The 23,271-nt window shown below is 41.8% G+C and overlaps 1 protein-coding gene across 18 annotated transcripts in view; it reads left to right on the forward strand.

The window, feature by feature from the left end:
- The window catches only part of ZNF438 (zinc finger protein 438), a 175,972-nt gene that overhangs the window by 144,104 nt on the left and 8,597 nt on the right, over positions 1–23,271 (forward strand). For all 18 annotated transcript variants that reach the window (XR_010339527.1, XR_010339528.1, XM_064368508.1 and 15 more), the window contains one exon: positions 18,609–20,442. Coding sequence is in view for 16 of the 18 variants with exons in the window: in XM_064368508.1 (XP_064224578.1) it covers positions 18,609–20,442 (1,834 nt within the window). In the remaining 2 variants the exon portion in view is untranslated. The remainder of the gene's footprint in view (positions 1–18,608; positions 20,443–23,271) is intronic.

The raw sequence follows: 23,271 nt of genomic DNA on the forward strand, positions 1-23,271 counted from the left end.
TGCAAAAAAAAAAAAAAAGAAGTGGCCGCTTTTGAAATGTAAAAAGGGTGCGTGTTTACCTCATGAGAGCTGAATGAAGCAGGACGTCCCGTGTCCTGCCTCAGCTGCGAATTTGTGTATCAAGTGACTGAAATTTTTTCTTTCTCTACACATGTCCACGAATGACCACGGAAGCACCACAAGTATTGATTTTGGGGTTAAAATTAAATTTTAGCAAGTAGGCAAATTCACAAATACAGACTCTGCAAATAACGAGAATCAACTGCATATGAATGCACCTTATAGAAACTTTTAAAGCACAGTAGAAGACTCAGGATAACTTGCAGAATAAAAGCTTTCTTTATGATATTTTTCTCAGATAAAATGCCTTTGTGCATTGTTGATATTATAAACTTCAAGTTAATAAAGTAATATATTTTTTGAAAGTAACCATAAATTCTTAGCTCAGTAAAGCTACAAACAAAACTACTGTTGTAAGATCTGTGACTCTCCAGCCCTCACATTTAACACACAGTAGCAAGGGGTACCTCTGTAATGCTTTGCATTTAGTGGTTAACATTGCTTTGTGACCTCATTATTGAGGGAAAAATCATTCCCTATGTATTATGAAAATATTATGTTTCCAAATATGTGAAATTCATATGGAAACATTTTGATCTTAACAAGTGGTGTAAATGCTGTTCTTGGACTTTTGGTACCATTTTATGCTGCAGACCAAGTACAGATTGACATTTGCAAGCTGGTTTTGGTTAACTCCTTAATGTTGGAAATTGGAACTTTCCGATGTAATAACTTCTGCAAAATACCATTGTGTTTTATTAGTATGTTATACCGTTGACAGAAGAACAAATGGAAAACACACACGCCTGTGGAAATATCCTTTTAGAATAAATGGAGATGACCTGGGTGGCCTAAAACTATAAAGTAGGCCAGCCATATATGGAAGTTAGAATAAAATATTAGAGTTTAAAATATTAGTAAATTCGGATTATGAATATTTTTGTTGTTTGAAATAGCTGTATTATGGGCCGGGCACAGCTGGAGTGCAATGACGGGATCTCAGACTGCAACTTCTGCCTCCTGGGTTGAAGTGATTCTCCTGCTTCAGTCTCCCAAGTATCTGGGATTACAGGCACGCACCACCATGCCCAGCTAATTTTTTGTATTTTTAGTAGAAATGGGGTTTCACCATGTTAGCCAGGCTGGTCTCAAACTCCTGACCTCAGGTGATCTGCCCACCTCCATCTTCCAAAGTGCTGGGATTACAGGCATGAGCCACTGTGCCTGGCCGAAATAGCTGTATTTCTACTGCTTAAGAAGCAGGCTGGTAATCAGATAATTTACATGGGTATGTATCAATGTCAGTGTGGTCGTTTGGCAGCAGAGTCTCTCAGAAATTCCAATTAACCATGTAAATATATTTCATAGCATCACATCTCACTCTGTCAGAACCCCTGCTGCCTTTATATCATTAACATAAATGCAGGTGCAAATAGCATTTATGTACTTTGATAGAAAGCAGTTGGAGACATTTCACTGTGGGACACAACACTTTCAGATTGTGTACATCTGTTCAAATAATGTATCCAGTCCTAGTGACATGAACACAAGGATGGAAACATCTGCCCCTGAGACCATTTGCAATGTAGCAGATGCTTGCATCTTTATTTATGCAGATGGTTAGTGTGATGGGTTAGCAGGGATAAAAGCAAAGTAGTTTGACAGGGGTATTTAGGATGTTATGCAAGCCAAAAATACAGTATAGGTATTTTTTGTTTTTAAAAGTCTAATAGCAATAGGAACAGAAATTCATAAATCTAGTAATGCTTCTCATAAACATATTGTTCTTGTCTTTAAATTAATGGGCATCAAAATCCTAAAAACATTTATAGAATTCCAGCATCTAACTTGTATTAATTAGAAAGAGCAATTTATATGATTACTTTTGTTTGGATAAAATAATTTTAAATGACTTTGAATACTTTTTCTTAAAAAAAAATTCCTTTAGGCCGGTTGTGATGGCTCATGCCTGTAACCCAGCACTTTGAGAGGCCAAGGCAGGTGAATCACCTGAGGTCAGGGGTTCAAGACCAGCCTGGACAACATGGTGAAACTCTGTCTCTACTAAAAATACAAAAAATTAGCTGGGTGTGGTGATAGGCATCTGTAATCCCAGCTACTTGGAGTTTGAGGTAGGAGAATCGCTTGAACTCAGGAGGCAGAGAGAGATTGCGCCATTGCACTACAGCCTGGGCAACGAGAGGGAAACTCCGTCTCAAAAAAAAAAAAGAAAAGAAAAAATCTTTTTAAAACACTGCTCTGTTTTTTAAAAAAGATTATATTCTACCAAGAGTATCTTGTAATATCTCTTAAAATGGGGGGGGAAATGTAAATGCCATTATTTGAATATAACTTATGAGATATTCCATAAATATAAACTCAAGTAAAATAAATTTCTGACACATTATATGAGATTTTTGTCAGGCATTTGATTTGTTCATATTCTAACACTGACAGCTAGTGATATTTTAATTATAATTAATATTTGTGTTAGGATGAAATACCTTTTAATACTTTATCATCAAAACTTTCTCCTATTGATCTGCCGTGTTATATTCTCAAGGAAGCAAAGGTGAAGGGAATAAAACCCTAACAACAAAAACTAAAACATTTCCAGATTTGATTTTCCATTCTCATTCATACACACCTGCCCACTCACTCATAAACACACACACACACACACACACACACACACACACAATTATAGAATCTCAAAAGAGATAGGAAGTTAGAGATTTCATCTAATTCAGTAGTTCTCAGACTTGATAGTTTCAGGACCCTTTCCACTCTCAAAAACTATGCACTTGCTTATATGGGTTGTATCTGTCGATATTTACCATATTTAATGGTTATAAGCAGAAAAATGTATATTTACAGATTGATTTTGAAATAACAGTAAGCGCATTACAGCTTAACATAAATAACCTAGTTTAACAAAATTGACTGTACTGTAAAAGTAATGACAAAAACTGCAGTTGCTTTTGCACCAACCTAAATATTTTGCCAAAGCAAAAAACAAATAATGAAAAGACTGTCATTGATGTACACTTTCTGCAAATATCTTTAAAGTCTGGCTTCGTTGAAGACACTGTGAGTCTCATGTCTAGTCCTGCATTCAGTCTGTTGTGATATTGTGTAAGTTGAAATATTATAAGCCAGCTTTCCAGTAGTCAGAAAGAGAGGGAATATTTTTGTGGCCTTTTCAGATAATCATGGATATTTTTCTTTGATACTACACCAAAACTTGTCAGACGGAAATTGTAATGTAAAACTTGAAACTGTGTCCATGTACTTTTGTATTCTATTATATTTTGGGTCTTATATTTGAGTGATTCTTTTATCCATGCATGTAACATTAAACTAAACTGGTCATTTAGAAAACACTAGTTCAGTGAGTTTTCCATATACTTCATTGTATAATATTTTTAAAATCATTCATTAACGTAAGCGCCAGTTTTATCTGAAAAGTAAACTACTGGGAAGCTTCAAGCTGCTGGTGATAAATTCAAATTTTCCAAAATTCCAATTGCCACTTGAAAGAAAATGAATTTTATCATTGGCAATAAATACTGTTAGAAGTTATTTGTTGTAATGCCAAACTCCATTCATTCACTTTTGAGAAAATGTCTGCCAGACAGCCAAACCTTAATATGTTCATTCAACATATTTCAACGTATGTCTGTCAGATGTTTTTTCAAGTAAAAATGGTATTCCATGACAAAAGCAGGAATCGAGTGCTTGTCCTCAGGGCAATATTCCCACTTCCATATGCAGCAGATGTGTAGTGTGAGTATGAACCATTTCGTCACAGAATATTAAAAAGGTGTGCACTCAAGGATCAAATTTTATAAAACTAAAATTTCGTACTGCTTTTTTGTTGTTCCACCATGAGAGTGCCACAGTGAAGAATATGACTGCTTGAACAGTTTGTGGGCACTACCCTACTCGGCTAAGTTGCTCGAGAAGTTTTACCCCATCAGCACCAATGTCAAGTGCAAATGTTGACACGAGGCAGATGACATCTCGATAGGATTGTGAAGAGAGTATTTGGCACCTCTCTGACGTTCTGCAAACCCTACTTTGAGAAACACTGATCTAATCTAATCCTCTCTTGTTAAAGAGAGGAAACTATGGCCAGGAAGGATTAAGGATTATTCCAGCAGCATAATCAGATGCCTACTCTCCAAAGCCAGACGTCTACTCTCTGTCATACACGTAATGCAGTGTGTCTTGTTTTCGCTGAGGAACTCCTCCAGCCTCCTGCAAAAAGAAAATTCCTCAGATCCAAATCATTACACCACGGTACTGATGTATTATCAAGTTTACTAAAGGAGCAGGACTTGCCACATGAGGAATTTAGAAATTCTTTTAGCATTTTAGACTTTTCAGTCCTAATGTTCTTAAGTGTCGTCAATTTTAGAAGAAGGTGGTGTAAGATTAAGAAGTATCTAAGAAATGTGTATTATTTTTTAAATTATAAAAGACCTTAGTAATTTCTTTCTTCTTTTTTGCTCATCAAAAAATCACCTTCTCACTGCTTAAAAGTGTCATTAAATGTATTATGTAATTGTTGCTTCAAAAAAGTCAGATTCTGGTATAAGCCTGATTTGGTCACCAGCAGCTCTGTTAAAAGAAGGCGGTAGTTACAGTGCTATAGGGCATTGCGAATTGCTGTGTGTGAGTTCATTAACTCCTTCTCCAGTAACCTTGCTATAGATTTCTCTTAGAAGAAGTACATGTTCTTTCTCTGCTAACAGTTGCACTGTGACTGGAAAAAAGTTGTTCAAAAAGGTCTTTGTTTTCTCAACATAGAGATGGATTATGTGGCACTCACCAGCCACTGGAAGAGACTGACATGTAAACATAAATTGATAAACAACTCACTTAGGTTCAGTGTGTTGGAATGGAGGGAGCTTTGGTGCCAGACAGACCTGGTTAAAATCCAGCTCTCAATACCTGCTTTGTGACCTTGCAAGGAATGTTTTCTCCGTATCTCCATATCTATAGACTGGAGGTGTTCGTACCAAGAATTGGTGGAGGACTTGAGATAGTAGATTAAGCGTTCAGTCTGACTTCTGAGGGGCATTTTAATTCCTCAAAATAGAACTTCAGGAAGAACAGAAATGGATGAGTAGAGGCAGTGATATCTACACATCTGCCATAGATTGTCTCAGGAAGAAAAGGAAGGAGATAGGGCCTAACGACTGTTTCTTGTTGCTGTTGTTTTTCTGTTTTTGTGTTCAGCAGCAGCATAGCTGAAGGAAGTCGTGTTCATGTGTTAATATGGTTGAGAATTAATAGTTTGCTCCTTCAGTAAAAAATATGTTCCACAACTGCCAGCTGCTGATCTGGAGACTGAGGCCCTGGCAGTAACAAAACAAGCCCCTGCTCTTTTGGAGCTTATATTTTAGGGAGGAGACAGAAGCAGAAAAAGAAAACAGCAAGTGATCGCATGGGGCTGAGCAGCTCCTTTGAGATAGGATGGTCACAGGCCAGCCTCCCTGAGAGCTGGGGGAGCTCACCAGTGGGGCAGAATCCCCAAGGCACGAGGGGCGTGGAAGGAAAGGTAGTGTCCAGAGCAGGGTTGGGGATACTCCATTTCCTTATTTTCAGATGCACCTTTTTGTCAGGACTTGAGCATTGTATACTTAGAGTGATAGTACTTACAGAAAAGGTTTTTATAAATTTATTTATGTGGCATAATCAAAGATAAAAAGAGAGTTTAGAAATAGAAGGGATAGTAAATGAGTTCCCACATGATAGCCTCTCTTTTTTCCATGAAGATAATGTCAAAAATCACTGGCAAGACAGAGATGGCCCTGGGGAAAGGGCAGAGGTGGGGCAGAGGGAGAGTGCCTCAGAAGAGCAGGGGTAACCTGGGCCACCCCAGTGAGGGACAGAAGAGAGTCTCTTAGGGACAAGTAAATAGACTGTGGAATCAATTTTGAACTAGAAACTTTAAACTTAGAACATTGTCCAGTGTTCACAATGGTTGGATTTCTCCAGCACCAAATAGCTGGCGGTAGATGTGGAGAGTGCAAGGTGGGGCCAGCTGGGCAAGGTTCTGTAGGAAGACAGCAAGGGGGTGAACCTACGATATGAGCGGAGTGAGTGTGGATGGTCAGCCACGAGGCCAGCTCTGGAATGGGAAGATCTACCTAAGGAGACCACTCACAAGCACGCATAGCCTCGAAGCAAGGAGAAGCAGTGAGCTGTGTCATCACTTCATCTCCAGGGAGATGGGAGAATTAACTCTGACATACTCCTCATCTGTGGATGAGAGTAGATAGATATTCCCTTCAGCCAGCTTTCGGAGTCATCACTAAAAGACAGCCAACGTATTGGTGGAGAATAAGGATGGCAGAATTCAAAGGCAAAGGAATCCAGAGTAGTCACCACAGCTTTCATTATAGAAATAAGGAACAGCTAAGACTTGCCAGCAGAAATGTTAGGGAATAATTATCCACATAACAAGGGAATTCTTGACTTCTTAGAGATCCATGGCTGTCCAACCTTGTGCATTTGTACTTAGAAATCATGAGCTATGTGACATAAAAGCTGACGTATAGAAAAACGTGCAGCAAAAAAAGTTATAAATTACTTTGAGTTAAAGATAAATCAGCAGTGATGATAAAGCATCTGTAAAACTGTACTATAAAGCAGTGAAACAATTGGTTTTTTAAAATGTAGTTTGTACATTCCTCAAAAATACCTCTTTTAGATAAAGTGAACTTTTGAAATTGCAATATAAAAAAATACCTTTGTAATTTTGGTTCCCTGTGTTTAGCTATGCTGTTCTTAAGACGTTGTGATTTTTACCACTTTAGTTTCATAATCATAGTGTTTTGACCAAAGGCAAGAAAATTCCAGCCTTTTGCATGTGTCCTAGTTTAATTGTTCCAACTGACTGCACATTCTGATGTTGAAACCTTATCTTTCCGTTTATCCCACTGAGGAAAAGATTTTCTTCACCGTCATCTCGTTAGTCATCCCAGATACTTAACTGTTCTGCTATTGAAAAATAAAAGTAGGCCGGGCGCAATGGCTCATGCTTGTAATTCCAACACTTAGAGAACTGAGGTAGGAAGACCACTTGAGCCCAAGCATTCGAGATCAGCCTGGGCAACATAGTGAGACTTCAACTCTACAGAACAATATTTAAAAACTAGCCACATAGTGGGTGGTATGCACCTGTCGTCCCAGCTTCTTGGGAGGCTGAGACAGGAGGATCACTTGAGCCCAGGAGTGTACAGGGTGAGCTGTGATCAGTCATACCGTTGCACTCAAGCCTGGGTGACAGAGCGAGACCCTGTCTCAAAAGAAAAAGAAAATGTAAAAAGAAGAAGGGCCTATTTTTATTTTGTTGGTGGAAGATTTCTTGCCATGACATATCTGTGCGGCTCATTAAAGCTCATTTGCAGATGTTTTCATGTTCACCAGCTCCATTGAGAAACAGCTGACTCGGCAAATGTCAGAATGTCCTGGAAGGACAGTGTACACAGGTATTTGTGATGGTGACAGGAGGTCAAATGAAATGATCTGCTGCTTTTTACCATGTTAGAGTTCGGTTATCAAGGTCTAAATTTCAACTGTGTGACTCAGCTGAATCTTAACAATTTGAGTGATAATAACAAAAAGAATATTGAGAGAATAGGGTTAACAAAGCATTTCAGAAGTTTGTGTTTATCTTGCTCGGTGTCTTTGGAAGGTCATTAGCTCTTAGTTAGCTTCTTATGCTCCTCAGTCATTCTTAGATTCGAGTCAAGATACTGGCTTGAATGTTTTGTAATAATGAATAAAATCTTATGCATGCTACAAATTATTTTTGCCAAAAAGTAAACTACTTTATCTTTCTAAATGTATTAAAACAAAAATATTTCATATGGCTTTCAACCATTTTTTATCAGAAGCATTCCAAATCAAAAACAGTTCCTTCCAGAAAGAACTAATAAAAGCTTCATAATTAGAATGAAGAAGAAATTTGTTGAAATTGAGAATCATTAAAATATATATTAAGTGGTAAACCTTTTTAAATGTACTTTTTACTTGGGACATTAATTATATGGCCCTGAAAGAATGATTAGTTACTTCAGTTTACCAACCACATTGTGTTATTTTTTTTAATTACCATTAATATTCTAGGTATCTGGCTTTTAAATTCTTTCATAAAGAATGCTTGTTTCCTCTATATGGTCAGCCCGCCACATTCTGGGTTCTGCATCTGTGGGTTCTGCATCCATGGATTCAACTAACCACAGATTGAAAAAAAAATTTTTTAATTGCATCTGTACTGAGTATCTATAGGCTTTTTTCCCCATGTCATTATTCCCTAAACAATATAGTAAAATAACTATTTACATAGTATTTACTTTGTACTGGGTATTATAAGCAGTCTAGAGATGATTTGGGTATACAAGAGGTGGTATGCATAGGTTATATGCAAACACTATGCCATTTTACATCAGGGATTTGAGCGCCTATGGATTTGAGTGTCTGAAGGAGATCACTGTGCTGTGGAGGAACCAATCCCCCACAAATGCTAAGGGACAACTGTATTCATGTATCTCATTTAGTCCATTTTAGGGGCTACAGTTCCTCTTTCGGTACCTAACTTTTCTTTTTGTACTCAAGCTGTCTTAAAACTTGCAATAATTTATTTGGCAAAATACTATAGTCTACAAGGCAAGTGTCCCTATCCAACTCTAGGCTCCATCCGCCATCACAGGGCCACTGAGATCTGTACTCACCCCACTTTCTGAACAACTACTAGCATAGTTGCTTTCTTCCCTGCTAGGTTTAAGAGCAACAGTTGGCCTCACTACTTACTAGGTATAAACAAAAGTGGGAAGGAGTGTCTCCATAAAATGGCTCTTTAAAATGCAGGTATGTTAACCCTATTCACATCGAATTGTTAATCCAATTAGCACTTTGTCAATTGGGATACAAACATTTACAGAAGGCCAAGTGGGAGTAGAATGTGGACAGGGAATCAGAGCGCCTGGCAAGACGGATTGGGTCAGATGTTAGGAAAGATTGAGCCGCCACAGTGGGTGTCAGGAGAGAGGCACAAGATTTAAAATACGGTTTCATTATTACAAGCGTAGAGGCAAAGGAAAACCTCCTCTTCGCCCCTCTGAAGGTTCACTGATAATGAGCTGACAATCAGCAGATTAATTAGAGAAAAGGCATACACACATTGAATCACTTGTGTTACATGACCCAAGAGCCTTCAGAATGCAGACCCAAAGATAGGAAACTGTCCATTTTCATGCTGAGGTTCAACAAAATAGGGACAGCTGTGGATAAATATAATTGGACAAAAGGGGTGTGATCTAATGCTAATGGAGTGGGTGAGGAAACCCAGCAAGGCTTGTGCATTTTGGATTGTTGTTGACCTCTCTGTGCACCATCCTTCTTTCTGGGTATGAGGCGGGGCCTCTCAGGAGTGGGACTCCGATGACCTACAATCAAACAAGTAGGTCAGATCATTTCTTTATGGGCAGGGTTAGAGTAATAATTTTAGGTTTTATGACTGGCTTTGGGGAAAAGTGGTTCTGGTTTCTATGACTCACCTTGGGGAAGAGGGATTCTAGTTTCTATGGCTAGTCTCGGAGGACAGGGAAGGGCCAGAGACAGAAGAGCAGAGAGAGTTTTTTGCGTCTGAGGCCTTCATTTTGGGAAATTATTTTTTGAGACCCAGCACAAGTAATAGCCATTTCTTTTCTCTTTCCTTCATTTACCTCTCAAAATAGAAACACTACTTTAAGGATTCAGAACTACTTCCGTATACTGAGCATTCAAGATTTGTGCCCTTTTTTCCCATCAAAAATAAATGTTAACAACCTAATACTCTCTATCAAGAGAAAGTGGAAAACTAGTATATCTGCTGAGCATCTAACATGTAGGAAGAACTACCTGCACCATTGTGGGTATTTTTGTCTTTTAATCCTGACAGGGACCTTTGTAGGCAGATACTGTGCCCATTTCATAGATCCTAACATTTAGGCACAGAGAGTGAAGTGCCAAAGCCACAGGTACATGACAGAGCTAGGAGTTGAAACCAAATCTGTCTAAACCCCCAAACACACAATCTTTCTACTGAAGATCAGATCTGGCCATAACCACATGTAATAGTTTGCAGTCAGCATGCAGAGGTGGGAAAGAGCCCTTGGAATAAAATGGACTAGGGTTTGAGTTCCAACACTGTTACTTACCAGCTTAGAAATCTTTGTAAAACAGACTTGGCCAGGTATGGTGGCTCATGCTTGTAATCACAGCACTTTGGGAGGCTGAGGCAGGTAGATCACTTAAGCCCAGGAGTTCGAGACCAGCCTAGACAACATGGCAAACAATATACAAAAATTACAAAACTTAGCCCAGCATATTGGTGTGCACCTATAGTCCTACCTACTTGGGAGGCTGATGTGGGAGGATCACCTGAGCCTGGGCAGTTCGAGGCTGCAGTGAGCTGTGATCGCACCACTACGCTCCAGCCTGAGGGACAGTGAGACCCTGTCTCAAAAACAGACAGATCCAACAGTGGTTCCTAATTCAGGTTTTTGTGGAGACTAAGTGAGGTAATGCGTGTTAAATATTTTACACAGTACTGAACCCATAAAATCTACTTATTGTTGAAATAATACTAAGAAACAGTATTGATAAAGAAGCTCAGCTCCTCAGAAAATGAGAATTTCCTTCCCTGCTAAGCAAGGTGATGGATGCACTGTTTGGCAAGACAAATCTCAAAGGCCTGTGCTGAGTGGAAGTTGCCTGCATGTCATTGGTGTTGTTATGGAGGGAGAGGGGAGTTAGCTAAGAGCAGTAATTGAGCAGAACACAAGTATGTCAAGGAGAATGGACTAAACTAGACTCAGGATGCAAGATCTCCTGTTAGGAATGTGCTTGTTTCCTTTGCATTGTCTCCAGTTTCCTGAAATTTAGGTCTGAGACATGATGATTCTAGGAGGTCTCAGTACTGCAGATACATGGACTAGAAATGCACTTGGCATTCTGAGTCCTTAGAAACAAAAGAACACTTGTGCCTATTGCCAGCACGTTTTACAGTGCATGCTCTATAGTCAACGCTCAATAAATTCTTGTTGACTCTGACTGCTGCTGCAGACCCTGGACAGTGGCTTGGGGAGAGGGTAGGTAATGGCTAAAGGTGTTTATAGGTTTTTCAACAAAATTAAGTTGCACTCCCTTGTGTTATGAGACACTGCTTTTATCCCAGACCTCTCCAGGGTTTTACCATATTTATTTTAACTAGAGACCATCTTGGGAAACAGTTTGAATCCCCAACTGGAATTTATTATTTGAAAGCCAAGTGGCAGGGAAAACAAGGATACCAACAAATGAAATGGAAAATAGAGGTTTTCAGTTTAATAAAATTAAAACCAAAACAACACCTAAAATTTTTGGCTCTGTAGTGACCAAGATTTGGCAGAACTTTCCTCCTGACCCTGGATCCAGGGTGCCTATTTCAGGAGCAGGGACACGCCTGTCTTTCTCTGCCTGCTCCTTCCTGCACTCTTAGCAGTAGGCCTCTGGGCCCCAGCAGATGGAATAATGGAACTTTGCCCAAACCAGCAACCAGAGGAGGGGGAACAACTTTATTCAGAAGCAACAAAGCGGGCCTTGGTTCTGCCAATGGAAATCAGGAAGTGAGCTGTTTGTAGCTGTCTAGAGAATTACCTCGTGTGCTTGTCTCTTAACACTATTTATGGTAGCTGCATTGTGAAACGGCTTAATAAAGCTGGGTTAGACACTGGCACCTAGTGCTGTTCATCCCTCATTCTTTCCTCCCTGCCTCTAACATGTAAATGATATCCATCAGATCCAGTCCTTTGATGGCAGTGGAGGACACACGCTGCACATTCTCCAAATTTCCAGCAGCATTTTTGGATTTGTCAGAGTCCTATGGATAGTAAGTGGCAAATTCAAATATAAGAATATGCTTTGGCTTTCAAATGACTATTAATTTGCTGTGAATTAGTATAATTTAATGGTAATAGAAATTTTAAGCCAGGCACAGTGGCTCACGCCCATAATCCCAGCACTTTGAGAGGCCGAGGCAGGTGGATCACTGGAGGTCAGGAGTTCGAGACCAGCCTGGCCAACATGGTGAAACCTTGTCTCTACTAAAGATAGAAAAATTAGCTGGTTGTGGTGGTGCACATCTGTAATCCAAGCTACTTAGGAAGCTGAGGCAGGAGAATTGCTTGAACCTGGAGGCAGAGGTTGCAGTGAGCCAAGATTGCGCCACTGCACTCCAGCCTGAGTGACAGAGCAAGACTCTGTCTCAAAAAAAAAAAAAAAAAAGAAAAAAGAAATTTTAGAATATGACAAGCCATTTCTATTTCAAATTTTCTTTAAAATTTAGAGATGGTATTATATTTTGTGATAAATTAGGACAACTTTACATATAATCCCCCCTCTCTTTGAAGGAAGAATGAAGAAAAAGGTCATTGCTTCAAATTGGAATGGGACAGATCTGGGTTGTGTGGACTTTGGCAGATTATGTAACTTCCTCAAACCTCATTTTTCATAATCTGTATAAGGGGAACAGTAATACTTACCAGCAGAGTTTGGATGAGGATTTAATTAAAAGACCTAGCACCAATTCTAGACCATAATAAGGGCTCAACACTTCCTTGTTTCCCTTTAATCCCAGTTAGATCAATTTCTCACCAACTGTAAATGTCACTTTTCAAAATCATTATTTTAATATGCTTAACACATTAAAAACAGCCCATATTTAAGGTTCTAATATTAAGTATTCCTGTTGAAGAATTGTACAAAATTAATTTTACTGAGCGACCCTTTTATGTCTTCAGTTAATAAAAGTCCATGTTTAGTACCCAAGAGTCCTGTGAGTCTCCTTAACTGTGTTATGGGTAGTTTTGCAGGATTTCCAGAAATTATGAATGTCAGTGGAAATTTTTACTTCTCATTATTTAGTGCACAGTTCTGTAAGATCTGTAATTTAGTGGGTGCAGGTGAGAGTTTTTAGATCACACCATCTGTGAAAGGCCTTGTAAATGTGTGGTGGAATAAACCACTGTTGTGTAACTAGCTTGCCAAGAAAGGCTTTCTGCATTCATGCTGTCTTAGTATGTTAGAGTTTTAAAAACTTAATAGCATTTCAGCTTCTCTAAGCACTCCTATTGTTCAGACTGCTTAAAACAAAAACAAAAAAAGCCAAGCTATTCTAGCATAACTGACCTTTACTGCAAATTATTTTATCTTAAAGAGCCAAATGTTTGGAGGAATAATTCTCACAACTCCACTTGTCTTTGGGAGGTAATGAGTTCTAATGCTTCTCAGTACTTAACTTTGGCAGGTAGTCATGCACTGCCTGTCGAATTGCTAGATTACTTCCCTGATGGTTAGCAATTCTTGTCGTTAAGTAGTCAAGGAAAATAAAAGACATGAGCCTTTCTCTGTGTGTATATCTAGACAGTCATTTATGCATAGACACATACTCCTCACGAATATCCCAAAAGATACTTTTTAAAACTGATTCAACTAGCGAAGCTTTCATTTTCCTTTCATTCATTAAACAGGTATTTCTAAGCACCTCCTGTGTGCCAGGCACAGAGGGTATTCAATGGGAAATGAGCACTTATCCCATTCCTGAATTCTTAGTTCCCCCAGGTCCCACCACCCAACAAAGGCCACCATAATCCTGATTTCTTGTTTCATTTCAGAGATATTCTACACATATACAGGATATATTTGTGTGTGTGCCTTCTCATTTTTGTTAATCCAAGTGATAGCATACTGTACATCTCCCGTCTTGGAGAGTATTCCAGACCACCCTGATTCATTCTTCATTTTTATTACTGTATGGTATTACATTGTATGGTTGGATGATTATCTTATGAGCACCCTGTTGGTGGACATTTAAGTAATTGCCAGGGTTTTTTCCGTTCTGTTTCTGTGGCCTTGCTGTCTTTCTCCTGCCTTGCATTGCTATTAACACATTGGTTTTGTTTCCTATCCTTAATGATTCTGAGAAACTGGGTTCAACACCACCTTCATGGAGAGCCTCACCCTTGTACGTACTTTCTGATAGATCCAGGCAAGCATAAGTAAGTTAAATTTACTCAACAAGGCCTTATCTTTTTACCCCACAACCTCTTTGTGATTAGCTCGTTGATCACGAACCACAGCATCCACCTCTTTAAATTGCAGGGACCTTGAGGAGCACAGACTCAGTTTGGCAGACATCATACCAGTCGTCTGGGTCTCTGTCACTTCAGGTTGCCCAGACTGCTCACACTGCCGGGACAGAGCTCAGGAGTGTCCTTTTGTTCTCAGACCACAGTGGCCTGCTTTTCCTTTGAATGCTCTTGCTCTTCCTGTGTGATTTTATTTCCACTATAATGTAGAGACGTTTGAAGATCGGTTGAAGCACATTAACTTCAAATATATCATAATTAGCTCACTCCCTTTTGGTATGGCTCTATGAAGTTATCTGGTTTCAATTCTATCAAAAGGTTGCTTTCTCACACTTGGTCATAAAAAATAGGAAGCCCCTTCCTAACTTAAGTCTGTAGAGACTTCGAGGTGACCTTGACCACTGTCGTTGCTTCAGCTGCATCTTCTGCTGTCTGTAATTTCTGTCTTTGTGTTGACGTTACCATGGTCTGCCTCTGAGGTTTGCTTTCCCTTTCTGTTGTTCCTCTGTCTTCATTCTAATCCCCCTACTCTTCCTCTCCGTGTGTCTGTTTTCTTTAAAGCAGTTTCTTCTGGAGAGCTTGTGGTTTCTTTGACTATTTCAGTTTCTGCCCCAGCAGCATAATTTACTGTTGTCTTTTGTTATTTCCTCAGGTGGTTGGTTGATTAGCTCCTTATTCTGGCAGTAAATAAAATCACATTTTAAAATGTTTGAGAGAAATATCACGTTTCTTTTTTAATTGTCAAAGTTTTGCAATGTTGAAGGTCATTTTTAAATTGTCTTTTTTCCCCACTGTTTACAAAATTTTCAAGACTCAACCACTAAATTATTTATTTTTCTCATTGATTATTACCACTTAAAAAAATTCCACAAATATTTAGTAAATCTCTGTCACGTGCTGGACACTGTAGGCCCTTGAAGACACAGACCAAGTCCCTGTCCTCTAGGAATTCTAGGGAAGTGGACCATATGTGTAATGTTTGTTTGTTTGTTTGTTTATTGGAGATGCAGTCTCACTCTGTCACCCAGGCTGGAGTATAGTGGTGTGATCTCGTCTCACTGCAACCTCTGCCTCTCAGGTTCAAGCAATTCTCCTGCCTCAGCCTCCTGAATAGTTGGGATTGCAGGTGCCTGCTGCCACGCCCAGCTAATTTTTATATTTTTAGTAGAAACAGAGTTTCACCATGTTGCCTAGGCTAGGCTAGAACTTTTTGCGTCAAGTGATCTGCTTGCCTCAGCCTCCCAAAGTGCTGGGATTACAGGCATGAGCCACTGCACCCAGCCACAGATGGAGCATATGTTCTAGAGAAAATTAAACAGGAAGAGGGAGCAGGGAGTTCACAGTGGGATATGGTTTTACATAAGGTCATCAGAGAAGAAGCTCTTTGGGAAGAAGCCGTTTGAGTAATACCTTGAAGGAAATGATGGAGCAAGTACTGGGGATTTATTGAGGGAAGACTGTCGCGGGTGGTGGGAGTTACCAGGGCTCCTCCCAGCCAGGAGCATCCACTCAGGAGGTGCATGCCCAGAACAGCAGAAAGGCTACCACAGCTGGAGTGGAGCAAGTGGAGGAAATAGGTCAGAGAGGCTCCCAGGAAGCCTCTCTTTATAGGCCTGAGGCCTTTTAAGCCATTGCAGGGATTTTGGCTTTACTCTGAATGAGCTGAAGAGCCACTCGACAGAGTTGAGAAGATGAATGAGTCATAGATCTTAGGCTATGATGTGTTATTGTCACATAATCTTTCAAGAGAGTGTGTTACTAAGCCTTTGTTCTAGCTCATCTTGCAGTAAATCTTTTCTGCTCAATTAGAAGGAAGAACTAGTGATAAATGACTCAATATTTTCTCTCCCTTCAGCACCCCAAATCTGTTGTGTAAATGCAAAGATCATTATTACTGTTAATATGGTTATTTAATAAGCCACGTGTCTAGGTAACCAAAAGCCATCAATAATTTTAGTCCTTCTGCAAAATCTATCCTGATTTAAAAGTATTTATTTACAACTTATTTTGGTACTTCCAAAAAAAAAAAAAAGATGAGAAGGTGAGATTTAAAATGAAAGACATTTAAATTTAAAGGCTATGAAAAGAAAACTTAAAAAAGTAAAATTGTATAGGAAGAAGTAGCAATCCATATAGATGACTATTGTGAAGCAATTTACCACTCAATTTACTCATAAGCTGAATTCGTGGTAACAAAACTAACAAGGAAAATTACAAATGATATAACTATCTTTGTCTGATTTTTCCAGACCATAGCACTAGTCTGTGTACTTCTTACTCTAGTGCAGGCTATCCTGTGAAGCATGTTTTATGACATCCTTTTTCTTCACAAAACGATAATGACTTTCTAAAAATAAACTGGTCAATATAAATTTCAACTTATTTCTACTAGGTTGCTTATTTAGAGGGGTGTCATTTCTGCTGAAAGAATCAACTTCCTGCTAAAATTGTTAATTCACTCACCATAGGCATTAAAATCAAGGTTGATTTCACATTTTCTTTTTTGTTTTTTGAAAGGGAGTCTCGCTTAGGCTGTTGCTCACGCTGGAGTGCAGTCGCACGATCTCAGCTCACTGCACCCTCTGCCTCTAGGGTTCAAGGAATTCTCCTGCCTCAGCCTCCTGAGTAGCTGGGATTGCAGGCACCCGCCACCATGCCCCTCTAATTTTTTTGTATTTTTTAGTAAAGACGGAGTTTCACCACATTGGCCAGGCTGGTTTCTGACTCCTGGCCTCAACTGTTCCACCCACCTCGGCCTCCCTAAGTGCTAGGATTATAAGCATGAGCTACCATGCCTGGTCAATTTTACAATTTCAATTGTCTGTTTCACTAGATTGTCTGCTACCTACCTTGTATCCTCTAAACAGATAGTCTTCAGTCCCTTAACCACAAGTTCTAAAATGTAAAAACTCTAAAAACAGAAGTTTATCAAAAGTTGGGTACCAAACTCATTCAGAAGCAAAAACTTGAACTGAAATAAGACAATTTTAAAATGTTCATTTGTCTTGCTTGTGAATATTTGCATATTTTGCTACAGAGGTGGTAACAGGTTCAGTTATGGGTGCCTTGCTGATTCTGCTGGGAGTTATGTAACATTTGGTATATGCATCTTACCACTTTCCAAAATTTGAAAACGTGAATTCCAAACCGTATCTTTCTCCAAAAATTTCAGAAAAGGGATTGTGAACTTGCAATAGCCAATCCTTGAAATAATAATAATTGGAATAATGTAGGTACCTAGTAAATGCGAATCGAAGTTTGACTAATATGAGATACTTAGAAATTAGAAATTTTTCTGCACCCAGGTCTTGTGACCTTGAGACCTCAGAGAATAAAATAGATAATTCAGTCTTCAGAAGCAAGGCACCAAAATGTTTCCTGAATTGTTCTCTTAAGGTGGGAGTAATTGGTCTTGTAGGTCAGGCTAATAAATCCAGAAAGAATGAAATGTTATTCTATCAGTTAAATTTGTTCCTATTAGTATCCTAGAAGGTGCTTTTTGTGCCATTCACATATTTTTCATGTTGTCTCTGTATCTTCACTTATCACTTTGTATCTTTTTGTTTTTGTTCCAATATTTTTTAAAGGTGTCACATCAGCTTTTTTAATGCTGGTGACTTAATTGCAAAAGTACACATAAACAGTTTGAAAAGTGTGAGAAGAAATTCGCAAGTCACATGGGGAAACAGCAACAAAGCTAGCATTCAGTCTGGAATTCATCCACTGTGCAAAACAAATTGCACTGCCAGTGGGTCAAATGGTGTATTCTGAAATTGAGTGAAAAATGAGCTTGATAGAAGAAACGCTCATTTCATACAAAGGATACAGTGGGAAATATCAAGATGAATTGAATATAGGCTTTACCCTCACAAAGCTTAAGCTTAATTGGGAAAGCAGAACATGTATATAAAATAAGAAAATACATAGCACAACATTCCAGACAAGAGCCTTTGCATCTCAAGAGATCAGGAAAGAAGGTGGGGTTGCCCCGGCTCATGAAAATGAGTGGGGACAGGTTAAATGGAGAGGATGGACTTGTGGAATACATGGATGAGAAGGATGGAATCTTCACTGTCAAGCAGTGTTGGGTAGTAGAGATACACATAAACACATAAATTATTACAGAAAATGGTAAATTGCATATTAGAAGCTAGGGAGCCATAGAGGAGTATAGTAATCCTTGGGGAAGGTAGGCAGGAAGTGATCTTCAAACTGGTCTTGAGGGACACAAGAGTTTGTCCAGAAGAGTTGGAGATAGGTCAAGGAATCTGTTCTGGGCAGAGTAAATAAGATGCTTGTTGTTTGAAGTCTCACTAATAGGACAGTTACATATAGTAACTCTTTATGTTTTATTTTTCGTTGCAGGTGAATCAAACATCCCTTCTGGAACAATACAGAGTAAGAAAGGTTTGCAGAATAAGAGTCAATTTAGGACCATTGCACCCAAAATTGTGCCCAAAGTCCTAATGTCCAGAATGGTGCCATGTCATTCACCATCACTCTCTGATCAGGTGAATCTGGGATCCTCCTTCAACTCCAAGCCGCTGGGGATGTCTCCTCAGAACTATGCTCTGATGCAGGTTGCTGGCCAGGAGGGGACATTTTCTCTTGTTGCTCTGCCACATGTTGCCTCAGCCCAACCAATTCAGAAACCCAGAATGTCCCTACCTGAAAACGTGAAACTTCCTATTCCTCGATATCAACCCCCAAGAAATAGCAAAGGATCAAGAAAGAAACCCATCCTAATCTTTCCTAAGAGTGGCTCTAGCAAAGCTCCTGCCCAAACCCAAATGTGTCCTCAGATGTCCCATTCCCCACCTCACCACCCTGAACTCCTGTGCAAACCCAGTCCATTCGAGGAAGTGCCATCACTAGAGCAAGCCCCAGCCAGCATTGGCACAGCTGCGCTGACCAATGGAAGTGACCATGGGGACTTGAGACCACCAGTGACCAACACCCATGGCAGTCCAAACCCTCCTGCCACCCCAGCATCATCCACACCAGAGGAGCCTGCCAAGCAGGACCTCACAGGTCTTTCAGAAAAAGCATATTTTGTAAGCAAGAAAACATCTAGTAAACCTTCTGCTGTTGCCAGTGAAAAACTTAAACAAGTTGATCTTGCAGAAACCATGACCAGTTTATCAGCAACCATTCTTGGCAATGCAGTTCAGTTTATCTCTTCAGTCCCCAGAGGGAAACTGCCAATCCCACCCTACTCAAGAATGAAGACAGCGGAGGTTTACGAAACCAAATCAGATACTAACATCGCAGGTTATTCTTTACCAGGACCTAAGGCAGACTGTGATAACATACCCTCCACCACAGAAGGCTTTAATGCAGCCACCAAAGTGGCAAGCAAGATGCCTGTTCCACAAGTGTCACAGCAGAGTCCCTGTGAAAGTGCCTTTTGTCCACCCACCAAATTTGATCTCAGCCACAACACGAAACTGAACAGTGGAGCAGCAAAGAGAAAAGGAAGAAAACGGAAGGTACCAGATGAAATTTTGGCTTTTCCGGGAAGAAGGAGGAAATGTATCATTAATAAATGTAGAGATGGTAAAGAAAGAGTAAAAACTGATCCCCAAGAATGCAGAGACCAAAAGCCAGGAGCCATGAAGAAATATCGTAGCATTATGCCCAAACCTATCATGGCCATATCCACCTTGGCTCCCCTGGCTTCTCCAACTACACTGCAATCCCAGATGCTTGGGGGCCTAGGACAGGACATTTTGTTAAATAATTCACTCACTCTGAAATACCTTGGCTGTAAGCAGGACGACAGCGCTTCCCCTAAGCCCAGCTCTGTGTTCAGAAATGGATTCTCTGGCATTAAGAAGCCTTGGCACAGATGTCACGTCTGTAACCACCACTTCCAGTTCAAACAGCACCTTCGAGACCACATGAATACACACACCAACAGACGGCCTTACAGCTGTCGGATTTGTCGCAAGTCCTACGTGCATCCTGGCAGCCTGAGCACACACATGAAACTTCATCATGGTGAGAACCGTCTGAAGAAACTCATGTGTTGTGAGTTTTGTGCAAAAGTGTTTGGTCACGTCCGAGTCTATTTTGGCCATCTGAAAGAAGTGCATAGAGTTGTGATCAGCACTGAGCCTGCAACCAGTGAACTGCAGCCAGGAGACATACCAAAGAACAGAGACCTGAGTGTGCGAGGCGCGGAGGGATCGTTGGAGAGGTGAGTGCTGACGGATGGAAGCCCAGCAAGAGAGTCTGTTTGGATTTGGGGACAGGGGAAGATTTCATACTCAGAAAGGAGAGTTTATAACACATCTCTTGGATTAAGATTTCATATAGTAGCTATCTCTACCTCCTAGTTCTGTGAAGAAGAATCTCGTTTCTCTCTGGTTTCTGATCATCCATGATTGTCATTACCCTAATCTATCTGGTAAATTATTGTATATAGTTCCAGAGGTCTTTACAAGTAATTTCTTCCAAAATCACATTCACAGAATTTGCAACATTTTGAACAGCATCATTTGGCCCAAGATGCGGCATGACCCATGGTGGGGACTCAGAGTGGGTGGGCCTGTCATGTCGACCCTACCTTAAGGTGGCTACACCCCACCGTCTTCATTTGCCCTATTTTTCTTGTCAGGTCGGGTTAGCTCTTTCTGGTGTCATTCCTTTTTGCAGGCACTGATTCCTAGTGTTTTTGTTATGGGATCACTGGGGTGTCGTTTCACCAGCTGGAAACCTCTGTGGCCAGTGGCGCCATGACCTGGGTTTTGCTCTGGCCCACTAGGCTCATTCCACCTACTCGGCCTGGCAGACTGCACTCGGCTCACGCTGTCAGCCTAGATCACATGCCTGCCAAGGGCGAGCCAGGCACAGAATGGCGAGGGGTGTGTAAGCGAGCATGGGGTCTGGCCACTGCACATAGGCAGGCATGCCAGCTGCTGCTGCAGGGCAGAGAGCTCCAGGTGCCAGCTCCCTGCAAACCCATGGCTGGACCAGGCATATCTCACACAGCTTCCATGGCTGGCACCGGGAACGTAGTGTTGCCCAGAAGCTTGGATACCCCGGTAACCACAGGGCCCCAAGCAGAGAGTCACAGCCCTGGCTCAGGGAGCTCCCAGGTCTGAGCTTCCCAAAAGGACACAGCTTTTCTCTCCTCTTCACCTACAACGTGGCAAGCAAGGGGTGTGTTTCAGCCTGTTTGTGTTACAGCTCTCTTAGCCCCACCATTTGGCAGGTCCCAAGTTCTTGTCCTGCGTTCAGGAAGAATGAGGTACACAGACAAGTGGAGGGTGAGCAAGATGAGGGGCTTTATTGAGCAATAGAACAGCTCAGAGTTGAACTGCAGGGGGCAGTTCCTTTCTATACTCAGGTTGTCCCGATGAGCATTCAGCTCTTAGCAGAGAGGGTAGCTCTCTGCCACTGGTCGTCCATTGTCTTTTCAAGTCTGGCTAAGTCCAGGGCTTTTATGGGCCTCAGAGGGGAGGAAGTGCATGCCAGTTGGTCCATGGGTGGTCATGGACAGGCCCAGAAAAGCACCACAGGTTCCCACTCCAGTCCACATGACTGGCAGCCTGGCTTCAGGGCTTCCCTGGCTTGAAGGTGGGACTTCACCAGGGGCCTGCCCCTTTCTACTCAGGAGCTTTTCTGCCTCCTGCTTCTGTTTATGGCACCCAGGCTGTTCGTGCTGAGGGGCACCTGCAGGCCAGCACCAGGCTATCCTCAGTGCCCTCTCGTCAGCCTCCCTCCCATGCTCATTGGCACCCAAAGTCCGGAGCGGACTGAGGTGGTAGGGGCTGGCATGTCAGCGCCAGGTTACAGCAGTGCCCAAGCTTAGCCCCAACCTTGCCTTAAGATCGGAGCAGGTGCTGACAGCAGAGAGAAGCCAGGCAGCAGGAGCAGGCACTTCTGAGCCTGTGTGGGAAAAGGAGCCTTCCCAGACCCCTGAGAGTGCAGAGAGGCCTGGATCTGCAGCCACAGGAGGGTGGCTACAGTGACGCTTGGGAGGGCAGGAGGGCTCTCACCTGCTCCCAGCTTCCAAGAGCACAGGGGTGCCAGGTAACGGCTGCGGCTTGGGCAGCTGCAGTCGCACCTGGGAAGCTCCCACCCCGCCAGCTTGGAAGGGGCAGGGCTGCTGCTCCACCCCAGCTCCCACTCGGCTCTGTGGAGCGTGACACTGCCCCCGGCCCAGCTCCGCCTCAGGGCCCCTCTATCCCCACTCCTCCCTGCCCCACTGTGCTGTTTCCCCTGCTGGTAGGTGACTCACCCTGGCCCCATTGCGGCACCTCCCAGAACAATGGGCTTCAGGGACTGCCCACCTCCTCTCCACATTTTCCCCACAGCAACAGCAGGCAAGGTGCAGGCGGCATGGTGGCCCTGGCCAGCCCCACACAGATGAACCCCATGCTCTCAGGACCAACCCCACAAGTCCCGACTGCACCTTCACACGGGTGCTTGCTGGCTCCCGAGACATGGCAGGGAACAGGGTTGAGGCCAGAGCAGGGGCTCTGGGCTGGGGAGCAGGTCTTGCCCGGCCATCTGAGGATGAGGATAGCACAGTCAGCTGCCTTGGGGACGTGGGACACGGGGTCCCACCGCCACACTGCTTCCCCTGCAGCCCCTCCTGCCACCGCCTCACACCTCCTTGCTGCAGCCTGTGTGACGGCAGTGGCCACTCCAGATGGCCTGCCCCTGCCATCATTATAAACAAATAAGTAGTCATGAAGCTGGAAAACGGCCTCAGTTTGGGTTGTGTGTATCTGTTTCCACTGAGGTGACTGAGAGCGTTTCATGGCATTACCTGTCTTCAGCATCATGAGAAGTAAGCCTTTTCCAGGCTCGTAATCCCTGCCCCTTCTTTTCCAGTTGTCCCAGTTGCTCTCAGTACCTTCTATTCAACTTTGGCTCATTCTGTCGTGTTCAATAAAAGGAAGGGCTACCTATCCTATTTCTTCCTTGCTTTTCTGTAGTTTCTCCTTTTTCTTAGACATTTCTGTCCCCTTTAAGACCTCTGTGCCTTTCACTAATGAACAATGGAAGTTCTCACTTC

This window comes from Aotus nancymaae, unplaced genomic scaffold (assembly GCF_030222135.1).
Source record: "Aotus nancymaae isolate 86718 unplaced genomic scaffold, 86718_ANA_hifiasm-v0.15.2.pri h1tg000077l, whole genome shotgun sequence".
NCBI lineage: Eukaryota > Metazoa > Chordata > Mammalia > Primates > Aotidae > Aotus > Aotus nancymaae.